At 36.2% G+C, this 18,686-nt stretch overlaps 1 protein-coding gene across 1 annotated transcript in view; it reads right to left on the reverse strand.

Annotated features, from left to right (window-relative positions):
- Positions 1-5,419: 5,419 nt before the first annotated feature.
- Positions 5,420-18,686, reverse strand: part of MTRR (5-methyltetrahydrofolate-homocysteine methyltransferase reductase) — a 25,383-nt gene continuing 12,116 nt past the window's right edge. The window contains exons 7-14 of the mRNA XM_010708518.3: positions 16,218-16,306; positions 14,365-14,545; positions 12,496-12,538; positions 10,993-11,179; positions 8,555-8,673; positions 7,212-7,304; positions 6,937-7,116; positions 5,420-5,979 (exon numbers count right to left, since the gene is read on the reverse strand). Of these exons, the coding sequence (XP_010706820.1) occupies positions 5,835-5,979; positions 6,937-7,116; positions 7,212-7,304; positions 8,555-8,673; positions 10,993-11,179; positions 12,496-12,538; positions 14,365-14,545; positions 16,218-16,306 (1,037 nt within the window). The 3' untranslated portion in view covers positions 5,420-5,834. The remainder of the gene's footprint in view (positions 5,980-6,936; positions 7,117-7,211; positions 7,305-8,554; positions 8,674-10,992; positions 11,180-12,495; positions 12,539-14,364; positions 14,546-16,217; positions 16,307-18,686) is intronic.

An 18,686-nucleotide genomic window follows, 5' to 3' on the forward strand; every position in this document is an offset into this window, starting at 1 on the left:
TCCCAGCCTGACTCACAGTAAGTCAACCAGTTTGTTTTTAATTTAGTTCTGTTGAGGATGAACTTGCCCAGACATACTGAATCACAGAAGTTCATACCATATCTTGAATATTTTCTTTTAAGAGATTAATCTGGCTTTGGCCCAAACAAAGCAGGAACACAAAACAAATGTTGTCACAGACACTGCCCAACCTGCTGCTGAAAATCTTTTAATGGAAAAATACTGCTGAACTTTATGTTGAAGTTTTGTTAAGAAAGAAATGTGGCATGCAAAGTATAAGCAATTTTGTAAGTGATCATTTCTTAATGCAATCTTCCAAGGAAGAGAAATGGCTCTAGCAGCAGTCGTCCATGTAGTGTTTCCCCCTCCTCCCCCTTCCTTTTCCTACTATGTGCAATATTGAACATTTCAGAAAGCACCGAGGGCTAGGAGACTGCAGACCGTGAGACATGTCTGTCCAACCTGTAGCCCACAGGCCCCATGCAACCCTGGACAGCGAGTAATGCAGCCCCACAAGGTTGTAAACTTTTAACACTACTGTGTGATTTTTAGTGATGTTTTCAAGAGTCAATTGTGCATAACCCAAGCATAAACTGCACTGGTGACAAATGACTGGTGTGCAGGGGAGGGTGCAGTGCAATAATAACCTCAACTCTTGCACCCACTGCACATTCAGTTGAATTGAAATCCATGTATATTACAGGTTACACTGTCATCAAAACTGTAAATTTCATGAATTCCAAGAGATTGAATCATCACCAAATCCAGGATTTCCATAAAGTATGGATGTTCGTTACAGGGACATGATTTGCTTTCCTGAAGTGAGGCAGCTAAGTTGGAGTAAAATAGTAAAGAGATTTTATAATTCGCGAAATGAAATCAAGCCATTTAAGGAATCAAAAGGAAAATTGTGCAAAGCATCATCTAGTGCTGCACTGATTGCCTGATCCATCAAGCTAGCCTTCTCATTTAACAAGGCTACTACATTGGTCAATTTCCCCTTTATCTATGGTGACTAATCCCAAATGCTGTTTTATTTTTAGAAATGGTTTCCAGAATGATTTGCTCCACTGTCCCCATAAGGTAAGGCTGACTACCGTGTGGTGCCACAGGTCTATCTTGCTCTTATTAAAGACAGGAGTGACATTTGCTTTCCTCCAGTCCTCAGGAACCTCTCTCTTACCATGACCTTTCAAAAGTAATCTAGATTAGACTCACATTCTACAGATTGAATGCGTAAATAAAAACATGGGATGATAACTCTTCTTCTTCACTTACAGAATTTACATGTTTTCTTCTTCCTCAATATTTTGACACTAATGTGAGTTTGTAATGTTTTGCTCTTTAAAATCCTTTACAGTTAGCGAGATTAATATGAACTAGATGAAGAAACACAGCTCGTGTCTTTGCAAGCATCTATTGTGCTGTAGGCACAATAAGAAACAATGAATGAGAAAATCAATTTTTTTCTATATCTATACAGTAGTTTACACAAACACGTATTTCTTTTTATTGTATATTTATGAACTCCTAAGTCTCCTTCTGGTAAATGAAAAAGCAAAGAAAATCCCGTATTCTTTCAGTATCACAAAATGAATAGAGGGTAATACCTGGTAGCTATCTTTTTCTTAGCAGTATTCTGTTGACATCCTCTGAACAAAGGTCTACATGTACCTTCACAGTAAAATACAGCTGTGTAAACTGAAAGACAAAATTGTCTAGACTAACATTTCAAAACACATCTAACATGTAAAGAAGACAAAAGCTAAATTAAGATCCTAGGGATGTGTGAGAAAAAAAAAAGAGATTTTACAAAGCTCGTTAAAATAAAGAAAAATAAAACAACTGAAAACAGCTGGAAGAATTATTTCCTACAAGATCTAAATTGACTTTCGTATAAAGTTTTAAAAAATATGAAAAATGTTTCCATTTACCTTCAAAAGCAATACTTGCCTTGTGCAAAGCTCTAAGAGCTTTAACAATCTCATATATTGGGAAGAATTCCTAAGTAGAAATAGTTATATTTAACTTAGTTGTTATTTTCATAAAATTCTCAAGCATACACACACACACACACACACACACACACACACACACAAAATCACTGCATTCTACTTTTCATAGGAACAAATATTCTAAAAACGTATGAAATTCTCAGAAATTCATTCATTTATTAAAACTAACTAACTAGTACATTACTTAACTTTTACTTAATAAGTAACTAAATAATTACTAAAACGTTAAATAGTAAATTACTACTAGAATACATTACAATTATTAAAAAAAAAAAAGTAAAGCAGGATCTCTTTCTCCTCCTTCTGTTTTTGCTTCAGTTGTTGGGTAAAGCAAATCTAAAAATGTACTGCCTTCAAGCTGTGCAACTAAGGTTTCCACTGGCATCAATGTCATCCACTTTCAGCAAGTTTAGAAACTCCAGCATGAAAACAGGAAAGGTTCCACATTCAAAACTCTGTATCTTCCAAGAGTTACAGAGTTTTTATCTAATCACAGTTTAAGAGGCTTACAAACTGATCCTTTCTCATCTTATAAGAGAGTGCTGGTGACGTAAAGATTGGCTTATTCTGTAAGAATCTGTCCCCACCAGCAAAAAAAAAAGTGCAGGATCATCTTCATTTCATGCTGTGGTAGTCTAGAAAAGACAGAAGAAGGGAGCTAGCATTTAACTGGGAGACAGAACAATTTATATGAAGACACAGCGGTACAAGAGACAAGTCTGTACAATAAGCTATCCCAGCATCTGACCCTGTCCACACACTCAGCAATTGTCACACAATAATTCTACTTGCTGAAGTTCATAATTTGAGCACAATTGAACTTGTCATCTCACAACACCTGAAAGATAGTTCAAAAATGTCATGTCCCATCACAGATAAGTCAGTCCCGAGGATCATCTTGTTAGAAACACTGGAAACAGCCTTGCTGATTTACCAAGTTAGCATAAAATGCTTTAAAAAAAAAGATAATAATAAAAAAATGGAGTCCAGTCAATCATCTAAGCAATACAGTTCAAAGCAGCTTAGAAATGAATATCCCTGAATGACTGAGTCATACAGAATTACTGTTTTTAAATCACTTGTAAAACCTATTCTTTTTAAAGAAGCACAATTGGCTTTGAATGCTTTGTGAATTTGACAAATCTTTTCCACCAGAATTGGAGCATTTATTCAAATGCTAATGAAAGTAAATGTAATTTGTACTGGTGCTGAATCAACTTCTCAAGACTGTAATTTGCAGTTGTATAAAATTCCAATTTTTTCCAATATGAAATGTATTTGAATAAGATTTTGAGACTAAACAGACGTACTGCTTTTGCCAAAGTATTTTCATTTATGATAGACAATAATATTGATCAGATTCTTATATATATCAATTTTCTTCAATAGAGTCTTTAGATTCATTAAAATAATCTACATCTCTTATATTAGACCACTGTGTCCACTAGCCCCATTTTTAGACTCCAATCAATTGTCTGTACCAGTCTGCAATGCAGATTCACCTCTCAACTCACCACTGATCAGTTATGCAGACCATAACTCATAGACACGTAACACTCTTCTCATATTCACCAGCTAGCATGTAATCATTTTTGCCACTGTTACTCCTCCACAACACTCAAATAGATAAATAAATACAGAAATAATTAGAGTGGCCACCAGATTTAGTTTTGGTCTTCTCAACTCAGATAAAGCATAACTGGATCCAGATATGGAGGCGTAAGGCTTTTGAAAGGTCCCTTTCCATACAATGGTAGAAGTCATGCAAAAATGAGTTGCTACAAAATTGTTTAAGATCATCAACACACCAAATTGCTAAATCCATAAATATGCAATGAGAATACCTGTATTTACATTACAGCATATAAAAGTTGCAAGAATGCATCCTCTTTTGAACTGATAAAGCTCAATAGAGCATTAAGCATTTCATTTCAGTTTGCTTCAAGTGTTGCTTTATGCTGCCCCCCCACAAACTGCCTACCGAATAACAGACTGAATACTCAGAGTTATTTAAGTAGAATGTACCTCTATATACAGATGGCAGTCTTTAGAACGTGTTTGTTCCAGCACATCATCTTTATATTAGATACACTTGAAGTTATTTATGGCATGGTATTGACAAAGTTTTAAAAAGCATGCGGTCTTTGAGTACAGGCATCTGAAATCAGATCCACTATGGCCACTGCTTTAGCTATAATCTAGGAAGTAGTACTAGCAAGGCTACACAATTAGATTTAAATAAAACATACACTGTACATTATCTGTAGGGTTTGTGTGACAGAGCATTATGTCTTTATCTAGCAACAGTAATTACTATCATCCAGCATATACTGCAACTGCTGAAGAAGTGTTCACATAACATCACATTCAGGGATGGTTCCAAAACAGGTTAGGATCTCCAGAGTCTTTAATATAAGCACTAGTGCAGTAAGGCACCAGTTAATGGAATAGTTCACAAGTGATTTGGGCAGATGCCAATAAGTCTTCCGCGTTCCATGTATCTTCAGCTCTACAGAGCAATATGAACAACCGCAATGAACACATAGAACACTGAAGAACATCTAATGAGAAGACATGGAAATTTCTGCTGGCCACTGAAATACCACCACCACCAACTAGTACAGGCAGAGAACTCATTCATAAATCAAATGCCTACATTTCAAACAACGCTTTGTTCTGAAGAGAAGTATGAATGCCTTGCACTTTTACTCTTCCATCTATTAGCATTCCAAACAGTCCTTGTAGGAAGGAAAAAGGCTGGGTATTTCAACCATTTGATTTCAACAGCTTGATTTATAAAATGGATTGCCTTAAGTGAGTGAAACTGCTTTAAAACACATCATTTCACTATACTTTCAAATTAAAATACAAAAAAAAAAAAAAAAACTACTTTAGCAATTTGATGAAGTTTTTACTAAGGAATCACATTCAACCCAACTGGAGATCTTTTGCACAAATTAAACTACTAATATTTTAGCAATAAGAATGAAAAAAAAACTTCCAAAAAATTGTGCAAGGAATTTTAATAAGGATAAGCAGAGTGTAGCAAAACTTCAAGATATCTGAATGAGAAAATGCAAAATAGAGGTATTTAAAAAATACTTCAGAGTTGATATTCTGCAGCAGGTTTTTTTTGCAGTACCCTCGATCTTTATTCCTTCTGGCAGTTATTGTTCGAGAAAAAGGAAAACATATGTGTGCAGACTCACAGAATCACCAGGCTTGGGAAAGACCTCCAAGATCATCCAGTCCAACTGTCCATTCACCACCAATATTTCCCACTAAACCATGTCCTTTAGTACAACATCCAAACATTTCTTGAACACCTCCAGGGATGGTGACTCAATCACCTCTCTGTGCAGCCCATTCCAGCATCTGACCACTCTTCTGGAGAATCAATTCTTCCTAATATCCAACCTGAACTTCTCCCAGCGCAACTTGAGGCCATTCCCTCTTGTCCAAATGGTGTTTAAGTCATTAATGTATTTGATGGTGTACAGTTGAATAACATATTTACTTTGTAGCTTCTTTATGTATAAATTACAGGAAAAAATGTGATTTTCTACACGAAAGCAATCTCAAAAGTCAGAGAACCAAGGTATTGACACAGTCCATTATGCAATGTTGCTAAAAACAATACATTTCGAAGACGGACTGGTTTGCCATCCTTGAAAAGGCTTCACATTCCAAAGTGAAAGATCAGCAGAGAAAGTTAAAATGTGCGTGACAACGGCACTTTTGTTGATTCTAATTAAAAGCATAAACGTGAAAGCAAAGCAAAATCTTTTGTCTTACAATGACACAGAAAAAGCTAAATGGTTAGCTCCAAACATCCTGCAAATAGCGTTTTGCTTCTCGAAGCATGGCCATGGTTTTCATTGCTTCCAATTTGTCAACTTCCATTTCTATACTTAAAATGTCCAATAAAGCATCACTTACATCATCAGCCATGTGCTTCTTATCTCTGGGGGAAGAAAAAAAAAAAGAAGGAAAATGCAAAACACTATTTTTTCTTTTATCAACAGTTTAAGAAGTTGTAATATTGGAAAAGATAAAAAACAGACAAAAACAGCTTATGTATTGTATGGCAAGAGATCCACTGAGTTTTCACACAGCTGAGCATTGAAAAGAACAAGGGTTTCTCTCAAACAAATATTACATGGTAATATACAAGGAAAAAAAACGTTGGATCCCCAGTTGAGCTGTCACAAACTAATTCTTTTATTTTAGGGAGAACTGGATATGTTGAAGTATGTTATATAGTAACCGCATAGTTCCAAAACTATACAACGCACATAAAAATCCTCACTTATTATCAATGTTATTTTTAATACAAACAGTATACATTAATTTCTGCAGGAGAAAATACTGACATTAAGCCCTGTGTTCAAACAGCTCTCCATTTATCAATACTCTCTCTAAGAATACGAAACATCCAGGCAAGTTACCGTTCACAAATAAGACTTTACTGTAAAGTGTATTACTGTTATGGAACTTTACGATGGCAACAGAACTTTGAAATCTGGAATGAAAAACCTTAAATTTCTAGGTTCAGGTAGCATCCTGGTCCATCAAAGTGTGGAATGCAGCAGAAGTTTCTGCTGCCTCACCACTGTGTGCTTTATCACCACATGTATTCCAGTATTTAATTTTCTTAAGAGCAATCAATTAGTTTGAAACCTATTACAGCTCATCTGAATACTAAAACAGAAAAATAAATAACAAGCAACTGAAGCAGCAGGGGAACTGCATGGTTACAAGCTATATGTTTACTGATGGACACAATAAATCCTGGTGTTCCAGAAAGGAAGTTTCAGTGTCATGCTGCTCCTTTTATTCAGACACCTTTAACTCTTTCTAAAGCTTCAAACTTTTGCTAACTCTGTTCTCTTTCTGAGACTGTCCATGACACTCTACTCACCCACATACATAGAAGTAACCACTCTCTTTCAGCAGGACTCTGGCAACCTCCTTTGCATGAAGCCTAATGACATCTTGCACATACTTAGGCTGAGCTACTTCTGCTGTTGAAGAGTCTCTTGAGAAACAAACCTTCAGATGAGTTAATGTCCCATTTTCAAGAAAACATCTGAGCTCATCTCTGAAAGGCAATAAAAAGCGTTAGTAATAGCTCTGAGATAAACATCCCCTCATGAATACAAATGAGACACACAGAATTTTAAATAGTGAACTTGCTTGAATAAATAATCTCTATCCTGATGCCGACAACCAAAAAAGAGCCATGTCTCTCCAAATTCCCAGTCTGTATGTTCTTCTCTCAGTTTCTGCCTGAACAGAAAAAAAATAAATAAATATTGAAGTACTGACTTTATGTAAATGTATGTAAATCCAATCCTGTTTTATCAAGTGCAGAAACTAAAACTCATATGGTGTAATTCTCACTTATGATAGTGCTTTTCTGCCTGCCCTGAGGCTTATTAATGTGAAATGACTTAAGGTAAATAACCTTCCTTTTCTGATTTCGTTGAGTACTCACTTCCGGCCCAGCTCAAATTCAATCAATTTCAAAGTTTTTTGTTGTTGTTTCTTTGTCTTTGTCACAGCTTCATATTGGAATAGTGAGGTATGGCACTTCTGAACATCTCATAAAACAATTCCGATCACTGAATAAGGAGTAATTGTTACCCCTTAACTTTCAATGGAAGCACTGTAAAAATATCTGGGGAAAACTCAGCACAAATCATTTTCAGCATTTAGATGCAGAAGACTGGAAGAGTTCAGGAACAACAATCAATTTACCTCTATACCATCAGAAAAGTTATTTTATTTTCTTCAAATAACGCTAACGAAATTACTTTACAGGGGTTTTAGCTAAAACTGCCTAGTTACATGTGAGAGATCTTATTTAACATTGATCAAATACGTATGGAATGCTACAAATCCTTGAAAATAAAACACAAAATAAATCTGAGAGAAAGGAATGTTTAGGGGATAAAATAAAGTAAATAGTGAGGGTTGTACACAATGTTTTGCTTACAGCAGATTCGTGCAGTCAGAAGCATGTAAAAAATTCTCTTTCTCAGTTTTCTTTCTTTTTAAACTTATCAGTGGTGTTGATCTCACTTTTTGAGCAAGTTTCTTTTTGCCTTACAAAATTAAGCTGCTGTAGGAGGAAAGAAAGGCATCTACCTTTGAAGCCATGCAAGTAACAGAACTAATAAAAAGAGCGCTGTCTGTAGATAAGCAAAAAATAGCAGTGTCCCTTGTCATAATATCCACTAAATATTTATGTTTGTTTTCTGTGGTTGTTTTGGTTTGGTTTTGTTACATTTTTTGGCTTCCACAGAGTTCTTTAAGTGTCATAAAGAGAGAACAGGATAAAAAATAAAGCATTAAACAATAGTTCACACATATATTTGTGAAATTTCCACTGCTGTTTTTAGTTTAACAGCAACAAATACAAAAACATACAAAAAAAACCAACATTCTTTTCCCAAATTAAAAAATAAAAATATCTGAACCTGTAATTTTTTCTCAACATTAAAAAGCTGCTTTCTATGTAGAAGTGTTGTGCATACCTGTGTTGCAGGAAACCAATAAATGGTGCAATCCCCGTTCCTGGACCAACCATCACAAAAGGGACAGATGGGTCTGAAGGTAAGTGAAAAGTATTGTTTGGACGAGCAAAAATAGATATCTAAAATGAAATCAGATAGAAGATAGTAAAAGAATATTCGTAAGACATAAAACAGCATAGAATTTTTTGAACCTTCAGTATGTTGATGTGTTATATGAGTGCAGACACCCTTCCAAATCCTGCATTTCAGAGTTTATTTGTAATGCCACACATCTGGAATAAAATTACAGGAGTTGCTGAATAACAAGCCCTATTTACAGATTTACCAATCCATCTATAGAGAAATCAGACAAAGCCAGATAAACATGACCTTCTGACTGTGAAAGCTGACTGCACCTTACATTTGCTGAATGCAGTTTTAGAACTCACAGAAAGACTTGGTAGGCAAAAGGAAGCAGTAAACTAGCCATACTAACTGTTACAGGAAACTCAGTTTTATCTTATTATCTATTTATTTGTTTCTAACATTGCAAAAACTACTGGCAGGGGTAAGGATTTGTTCACAGTAAACTGAAATCTACTGATTCTGAGCTTGCTTTCTAATTTTCACACACACACACACACACACACACACACACACAAATTACATGATCTCCAAACAGATCACGTTTGAATCAACAAAGAATCAGCAGTTGACCTTCATCCATTAAAGTCATAAGCAAGAATTTGATTTATTTTGCAAGTTAATTAGGAAGTTATTTCAATTTCCTTTCAAGTTTAAGGAGTTAAATGCTAGGCCATGTTATTTAAAGTTTGTTCTGTAAACTTGAGTGGTTTATCTCTACTCCCCTCCTTATCATTAAATCACTACAGCGTTCAACAGGATTAATTTTCCTACTGAATGATTATTAAAAAAAGAATAGTGTAATTCTTGCTGGAGGAATGATATTCATATTACTGTAATACTATTTCAAGCTATTCTTGAGTTAGCAGGCTACCATTCCTATTAAGAATTCCAAACTTGCCAATCCTAAAAAAGAGTAATTCTACTAGTATACACATTTGTTCTGTAAAGTTTTTGCAATTAATCTAAGATATTTTTGCACAGGATCACACTCATCCACTTTGTGTTGGTACTCTATATACCTTTCTAATAGATGTGCACTGCTGAACATCTATCTGAGCTGGATTTTAGCTTGCACAGCAGATGCAAGTGGTTCTGAATTTTATTCTGACTCAACTCATAACAATCCTTTTGTTTTCCTTTTCAACCCACCTCTTTCTCAAGTGTGATCTTATACATATTGCAAGTCAACTATATTTTAAATAAATAGTGATGTGACAATTAGAATAAGGTTCATCACGCACATACCAGTTTTTCCTTTGATTGAGGTTTTAAAGATAACCTTGTGGATTTTCTTTCCATTTTGCCAAAGACCTTGTATTATCAGCAGTTGTCTTGTAACCACTGTATAAGCTAGTTTCCATTTTTCTTGAACAAATATAGCATTAGTAGCTCTTCTGCCATATTATATACAATACTACATATATTACATACTGCAGTATACACTAATATATACACCATAAAATATCTTGAGTAGAAAGGAATCCACAAGGAACAAGTTTAACTCGTGACTCTATAAAGAAAAACCTAAGAGTTAAAACACATCTAAGAATGTTGTCCAAATGCTTCCTGAACACCAACAGGCCTGTAGTGGTGAGCACTTAGCTGGGGAGTTTGTTCCAGTGCCTGACCACACACCCTATGAAGAACTTTCTCCTAACACCCAACCTGAACTTCCCCCATGAAGCTTTAAGCCACTCTCTCATGCCCTAACTTACACCTAATACATCTGAGATTGTGATGGATTACAAAGATAAAAGAGAGACAAAAGAAGAGTATCATCTCCCTGTAACATCCATTATACCAGAACATCTTCAATGCACAGCAGAAATACCACAGAAGACTGTTCTCTGTATCACATTCAGTAACTCAGCCCTTTCAAACTGTGAAAGACCTGTCTCCCCGCCAGCTTTTCCTGAAAGTGACCTGTCTGCCAGCTTTTCCTGAAAGTGACCAAGTGCTTCTCAAACTGCTAAAATCATTTAACTGGTTTCTTAGTCCACGAAAGTTTATTTCAAGACTCATTTAGGACTACAGTGGAGTGATGATTCTGACTTTTCAGCAACTGGAAGTTTCACTGCTCAAGTATCCATAACTAAATTAAAATGTAAGTTTTAGCAACTTATCAATGCAGTTTTAAACATATTACAGAGTGAAGGGTAAACTTAAAAGAAGGACAGAATCACAAAATGCGGATGCATCCAGCCCCTGCCAAAACAACTGCTTTACATCAGAGAAGTAAGCAATGAAAACTACAATTACTTCAAACATGCACAAATTTAAAGGTTCATGGAATTTAAATGTAACATTCATACCTTCTCAGTTGGAGAACTTTCTCTGTTTATATCCACCATGTCTTTATTGGCGCGTAGTAGAGGTGCAACTAACTCAGCAAGCCAGCCTGTACAAACTCCCTTCCGTAAGACGGGTCTCGTGGGACAGGCAGGGAACTCCACAATATTAAACACAAAACACAGTTTTCCTGGCTGATACAAGTTTGAACTGTAAGGAATGAGTTTTGTTATTTTTTTTTTTTTAAAGAATTATTAACTTGAGATAACACTGCCATCCTTCCTGCACTGCAGGTCCACTTTCAACCCAAACAACCTCACTAAAATCAAGATTCTCAGCGTTCAGTTACCTCTGTGAGATCTATAAGCAATTATAAAGCTTCCCAGGGCTGGAATCAGAGGCCAGTGCTGACAGGATGGAATTAGAATTCCTCTCTATCAGGTTTTCATGTGTGTTTCTCACGTGCCTTTGAGAATTCTACCAAACTCTTATCAGACACACAAAACAACATTGTTTGAAATAGTCAAATCCTGTGGTTTTTGTTTGGTTGGCTTGGTTTGTTTATAAGTTTGATAACAGGGACTTCATCACTTCTATCTTTCTGTTTTATTCTACTTCTTTAGATATATTGCTTTCACTCGATTGACTTGCAGAAGATCTGAAGTACTACTGATGCTATTGCTCTTCTTTTTATTCCTTATGAAGGAATAAAGGCAATACTGTAATAGGCAAACTGGGAACAAAAACCACCATGGGTAGGAACTGCCTCCTAGAGTAAGTTCTCAGGAAGCCAGAGGAAAACCTGTCAGGAAAAGGGAGCTAGGCAAAGAAGATCTGAGACCATAAACCTCAAAAAAAGAAAAATAAAATAAAATAAAAATGCAGATATCCAAAGTACAAGGAAGGCCCTCTGGAAAGACGTAATGTTACACTATTGAACGCAAATAGCTGGATTCTGATCTTCCAAGGCAGATTACACACACTATAAAGAACAGCACAAGGTCCTGGCAGTGAATAAAGCTCCAGTCCCACTGAAGACTTAGAAAAAGCCACATGCTTCACAAGCCAAGACTCATCCAGTCCATCAACAACTACTCTGCTTTGCTCAAAAGCTACATTAAGTAAATTTCAGTAATGACTGTGAAAAATCAAAAGCAAATTCAATCTTCTAGGAAAAATTCAGGGTGAAGACAACATTACAACTTCTTCACTCAGGGGCAGCCACATGCTCTTTCCAAAAAAGGCAGAGTTCAAAGCATTCTTACTGCCCCACTCAGATGAACACAGACCTGCAGAATTGCTTTTCACCAGGAGTTTTATGTGTTTGCCTACTTGTGTATTTGCAAAGTAGGAAAAAGGGGAGAGAAAAGGGAGCAGCAGGGCCTAAGATTTCAAGTTGATAAAGACAAATTCAACAGTACATGGGAGATAAAAAAAAATTGTAATGTGCACACACACATACACACACACTTAAGAAAAAGAATACAGCTAAATTACAAAGAAGATATGATTGAATACTTCGTTACCTTGAAACTGAATAAGATCTGGCCTGTAATTTAGGGAGATGTTCTGGAAAAAACAAAAACAAAAAAACCCCATCACTTATAGTTTTATTCACCTCAATAAAAATCAAAATGTATTTTAGCAGATGTTTACAGGTAACAAGCAGTGTAATTGTACTCTACTAACATTGAGTGGTTTTATCTCATACATAAACCATTAAGAATGGAACTGCGATAGGAATTTTATTTATTTATTTATTTTTAGATTTTGTGGATCATCTGTTAGAAATTTGATAAAATAAGGCCAGAACAGTTAATTTATGGGGTTCTAGATCAATTAAAAACGATTGTAAAGCACACAGAAGAGATGACAGTAATTAGTAGACAAAGTAAAGCTTCAAATTTCATTTCCTTCCCCTTTCAAGCAAGTGTGTTTTATGGAGTTGAAAAGTTCTGGAAATACAAATTACTTGTTTGAATGTTTCCTATATATAATGTCCTCAAAACAGGTGTACCAGTCTAATTTCAAAGAATACCAACATACATTTTTTAAATGAACACTGGAAAAAAAGAAGCAAAGAAAAAAAAAGAAAAAAGCTCAACAACACCTGTAGCTTTCAATGGTATCCGTCCAAAACTGAGCCAAGAGTTTACTGGGCATTCTTGTAGTTAAAGGTCCACTATCTGCTACATCTACATCTAACTGCCATCATACATACATACATATGTATGTTCACATACACAAAAGATCAAACTCACTGATGTCTTCACAGGAATGACCTAGCATTGCTGTCTGCACATACTGGCTGAGGAGAAGAGTATATTAAAAGGAGAAAAGGACATGTCACAAAATGAACAGAGCTGTGGAGAACGGTAACAAGAAGCAAGAAATACCAGAATACACACACTTAAATAACAAGATAAAATACAGTGCAATTCAGCTGCTTTAGTTGTTTTCCATGTGTGCCCCCTTTTTGTGTATGTTCTCCCCAGCACATGGACTTAAACATGTCTTAAAGATGCTTCTCACACAGGTTGCAAGCCAGAGGTGAGACAAACTAGTTCACTGAAATCACTTAAAGAAGATACCAAGCTCATTTAGCACATTACTTTCCTGGGATAACACATATAAAAAAAAAAACTTTCAGAACTTCATTTTATTCAGTTCAGTTGTTATAGCACGTTCCATGTCACTTTTGAGAAGTTAAGTCATTTTGCTGCCAGCAAGAAGACTCAAGTATTTCTACCAAGTGGAGCAGAGCTGCTATCTTTTAAATCCTTACAATTTACTAAGAAGGAGTAATGGAGAACATGATCACAAGGCTATAAAAAGCAATTGCTTTGTTTCGTATAATGAAACACAACAGGAAATTCTGTTTTTTAATCTGGAAAGTAACTGTTATTATTTTAAGAGGAGTTTGATATACCTGCAGTTTCAGTCTCAGTCCTTCAAGGTTTTACACAACGAACTCAGCAAGTGTATTAGATGCATCTTAAACACTAATATACTGGGAAAAGCTTTTTGTTTCTGCAGATAAAAGCCCAAGAAAAGAACACAAGGGCAGAGATATCAGGAGATACAAACATGCCTTTTCGAAGTGTAACCAGCTGAAGAATTGGTTCTTAAAAACACCACTCTTACAAACACCTTATTCTTATTTTTATGCATAGGACCAATTCAGAGTCAATAAAAGCACAAGGACGCAACTGAGTGCAGAACAAAGGCCACACACAACGCTGGTGAACAGAGTGATGCCCCCTAACATTTGAATTTGATGACTATGAATACTACAGCATTTCTAACTGAAGAGTATCTGCATCTTAAGAAACTGAATGCTTAGCCTGATGCATTTTTCAGAATGAACTAAAACCAGTTAAGTCTAAATCACTCACCAATTAACAGGCTAAGTGAAGGCTTGCAGCTTGGAAAAGCATGAAGTAAATCCAGCAAGCAAACATTAGACTCTCTAATAAAACGCGTGTAGTCAGAGGCTCCTTGTTTGCTGCAGAGCTCCTGAAGCCTCCGTTTTTCTCCTGCATTGCTGGTGCATTCTACAAGGGCTCGCAAAAATGCCTGAAGGAAAGAAAGTGAATAGAAGGTAAATAATTTGTCCAGTTGGGAAAACGTTGACAAATCTATGAAAAGCTTGAATTGCCTGTGGAAAGGAAGTCGTCAGCTTGCAGGTTAACGGTTAATACAAAATACAATTTGTTTTCCAACATTCACTTTCATCTACCATGAACGATTTAAATTCCTCCCACCACCCCTCGCCCCCAGTGCCTGGGAAAAGCTAGCAGGTCAGAAAATCCTACTTTGCCTGAACAGGAGAAGAGATAGACAAACAGACTTAACCAATTTCCAGATAAATACTAAATTTATCAGATACCTGATTTATGTATAGGCACTTTAGAAAGCAGCCCCATAATGCAAATTAATTTAAGACAAAACACCATTTGCTAAATTGCAGAAGCTGGGAAAGGAATAATACAAAGTCTTAGAAGTGATATTACTGTAACTAAAGTATGGAATTTATGAGTCATATAAATGTTGCTGCAGTGTTTTATTCTGTACTGCAAGAATACGTAACATTAACACAAGCTTTTCTTAATAAAATTAAATAGAGCGCTGAAAGATAAAAGTAAAAATCAGATGTAAATAGTTCCAGGGTTTTTTTTGTCGTTGTTTGTGTGCGTGCGTGTGTCTGTTTGCTTTCCAAAAGATAAAAATAAACATAGTGTTTAGAAAGAAGAGTGATCCAAAACACCAAATGCAATCAGAGCACATAGTTTATGCAAAAGATTCCTGCAAAAATAACCTAGTGCTTGGGCAAACTCAAAATCCAGAAAATCATTTTGATTATGGACTTACAGCCCGTTCTACACTGAACACAAAATAAAACGGGTTATAATAACTGGCTTGCTTGATATTCCCTCGCCAGCACTGTGTCCTCCTATTGTTGAAAAGAATTTTCAAAAACTGCCAAATTAAATGAAGTACTGTACAGGCTGTACAAGTTGAGAGATTCTGTTCTACAGCACACTGTCTAATAATGACACATACTGGATCCTGCTTGTGAAATTCACTTTTATGAGAAGTCCTTCCAAAAACTGATTACCTTCATAGACCCAACCAACACAGCTGGTTAGTGTCATGCTTTATCTTTAAAATGTGTTTTGACAAAACCAGAAAAACCCATGCATTTTCAGTTGCAAGCTTCCACTTCCTCCCAAGTACAAAATACAAGTGAAATAATATCCGTGCATTGTGTGAACAAACATACAAGCAAAAATTTTTCTCTGAATTCTGCCAGTTAGTAAGACGCTCAAGAAAACTTTAAAAGACATTCTGTGATGCTCGTGTAGAGCAATATGTGTATTTCCAGGGACAAAACAGGACGAACACAGTTGGGCTATCTTTGGTGAGACGAATGATTTCTCATTAATGCCTACAGCTCGACTCTGTCAGCCTTCCAGTTAGGTTGCACCAAATATCTAGCACTTTTATGTCCAGTTCCTTTATGAAACAAAGTACTAAAGAATGAGAATACAGGTTTCAATATCTTACAGTTTGCCCAATAAAGCACTAAAAGCAAAATTTCTTAAAACAAAGAATCAGCAGCATGCAAGCTGACAATCCCTATTCACCAAGAAACATGGTATCTACACATGGAGCAAGGACAGAGCTCATAGAAACCCACAGCACAGAATTACTATGGATTTCACTTCAAAAGAAGAAATACAAACACCTTTTTGGGAATTGCTCTTAGTTCCAGACACCAGGTTAGAATGAACTTCAGAGTACTCCTCTCAGGGATGTACTGTGGACGGGCTGCTCCTATTTAGAAGAAGAATACATTCAGTTCTGTAGGATGAACTCAAGTGATTAGCGAAAATTACAAACTAAACAGCAAGATAATTTTGCAAGGAAAAGGCAAAGAAGTTAACAGGAAAGAAGGATTACAATAAGAGAAGTACATATGTGTAAATACATTTTGCCAGACCACTGAACGCCTTTTTGCCATTTACGGTGTTGGAGAAATGCAGAGGAATGCTAACAAGCAAAGGGACCATCCACATTTTTTTCCACCTCCATTAATAAACAATCCTTAGAAAACAGAACATGCTTTCTAACGATCAAACCAAAGTTGTACACAGCCAGTGCTAAGGTGGACCTTCTGAGGCTCAGCAGATCACAGGCATTTCTCTACAAGCAAAAAAAAAACAAAACCTGTCCTGTACTGTCCTCTCATGAAGGAGGAACACTTAATCCACTGAGTCATTCTTTATGGAGTCAGACAGGGTGAAGTCAGGCTCATCATCCTTGTGTTATGCCACACTAAAGCAGATATTCCCCATTCTAAGATAACCCTAAAAGGAATACAAGATCACTGATGGAAGAAAACACTAATTAATTAATAAGCTCTGCATGTCTGAAATTGTTTCGTTACAGACTGAATTTGATTGTTGGGATTTATCTTGATGTTTCCTGGCTTCCATTTCTAGCTACTCATTTATACTGTCCTTCTCTCCACTTTCAAAAGTCCTTTATTGAAAGAGAAATTTCAGTGTAAGAATATAACCATATAACTTGATAAATTATCTCTTTGTACCAGCATTAATTGACTCAACTCTTGCTATAAAAAGCAAAACTAGTTTTTAGACAGAAAGTGGATTCCATAAATGTAATGCAGGAAAGAGAAAACATTCTTTTTTTCCTCCAACATGCAGACAGATTTTCAAAATAAGTACTTAATCTTCCTTTAAGGATGCTCATAAAACAAAAAATAACTTCTTTTAATTAACTTAATTTCTAGAAAGAATTTGAACAATAGACTGCTAAATAATTTTCTGTTTTGTCCCTTCATTTGATCCCATGCACTTCATCAAAGAATCACATGCTGAACAAAGAGAGGTTGTAAGAAGAATTTGTTGGATTTCCTACTAAATCTTGCAGACATGCATCAGATGCACAGCTCTCTATTCATACTCATCTCTTCTCTTAGTTTTTCAGCTTTCTTCATTTGGTAGACCCACAATCATAGTATTTATTGCAAATTCCTCAGTAAAGTGAAGAGGGTTGAAGGGACAACCATCTCCTATGGAAAGGAACTCAAGAACATTGCCAGGAATTGTGAAGCTGCATTATGCAGCTTAAGTCTTTAGTACAGACTGGCAACAGCAAGTAACGAAGTCACAGTAACTTAATGAGTCTATGCTCACCACTGCAGCTCCAAAGAAACAAATTTGGAATTAGGCCTAAACTGTTTTAGTTCATACTTACCATAGGTATTATTGAGCATGTAATCTTGGAGGTTGCTGGATCTTTTCCTAAATAAGAACTCTATCTGACAATCATTTTACTCAACTGCTAGCCCAAATAGAGGTGAAACAGTTGGATGCAAACTCCTTATAGAAGCACTTGCCTTTGTGCCAGCAAAGACAACAGAGGTGATTCTGGTGCAGTACATAAAATGTGCAAAAAGTCAGCATGATTTGCATTGGGTTGCCCAGAAGACTCAAGAGCAGAACCAGGAGCTTTGATTCTCTGTGCTACAGCATAGTGCTGTCATCTTTCTTTCCCTTACTATTCATTTCAACTCAAAAGCAGGCATGACATTTTAAATACAAGACATGGCAAAAAGTCCTGCATTAAGCAGCCAGAGGTGCAAACACCTGGATTACTCATAAGAGAGGAATGATATTCCCAGTTTCAAACCACTATTATACCAGAGTTTCTCTCAGCCTTACCACAGAAGGACTGTTAGTTCTTGATATACAAGCAAAATTAAATGACTAAGATACATTCACTTGGCTATACAGTTTCTATTGCACACTAGTCCCTGTGAGCAAGAAATCGGGAAAAGGTGGCAGGAGACCTTTGTGGATGAGCAAGGAGCTCATGCGCAAGCTCAAAGGAAAGAAGAAGGTCCATGAAATGTGGAAAAAGGGTCTGATCACTTGGGAAGAATATAGGAATGTAGTCAGGGCCTGCAGGGATGCAACGAGGAAGGCTAAAGCCCGTCTGGAATTGAATCTAGCTAAAGTGATAAAGGATAATAAAAAAAGGCTTCTTCAAGTATGTTAACAGCAAAAGGAAACTAGGGAGAATGTGGGCCCTTACTAAGTGAGGGGGGGTCCTCGTAACGGGGATGCTGAGAAGGCAGAGATACTGAATGCCTTCTTTACTTCTGTCTTCAGTGAAAAGGCTCCCCTGC

Source organism: Meleagris gallopavo, chromosome 3 (genome assembly GCF_000146605.3).
Source record: "Meleagris gallopavo isolate NT-WF06-2002-E0010 breed Aviagen turkey brand Nicholas breeding stock chromosome 3, Turkey_5.1, whole genome shotgun sequence".
Lineage (NCBI taxonomy): Eukaryota > Metazoa > Chordata > Aves > Galliformes > Phasianidae > Meleagris > Meleagris gallopavo.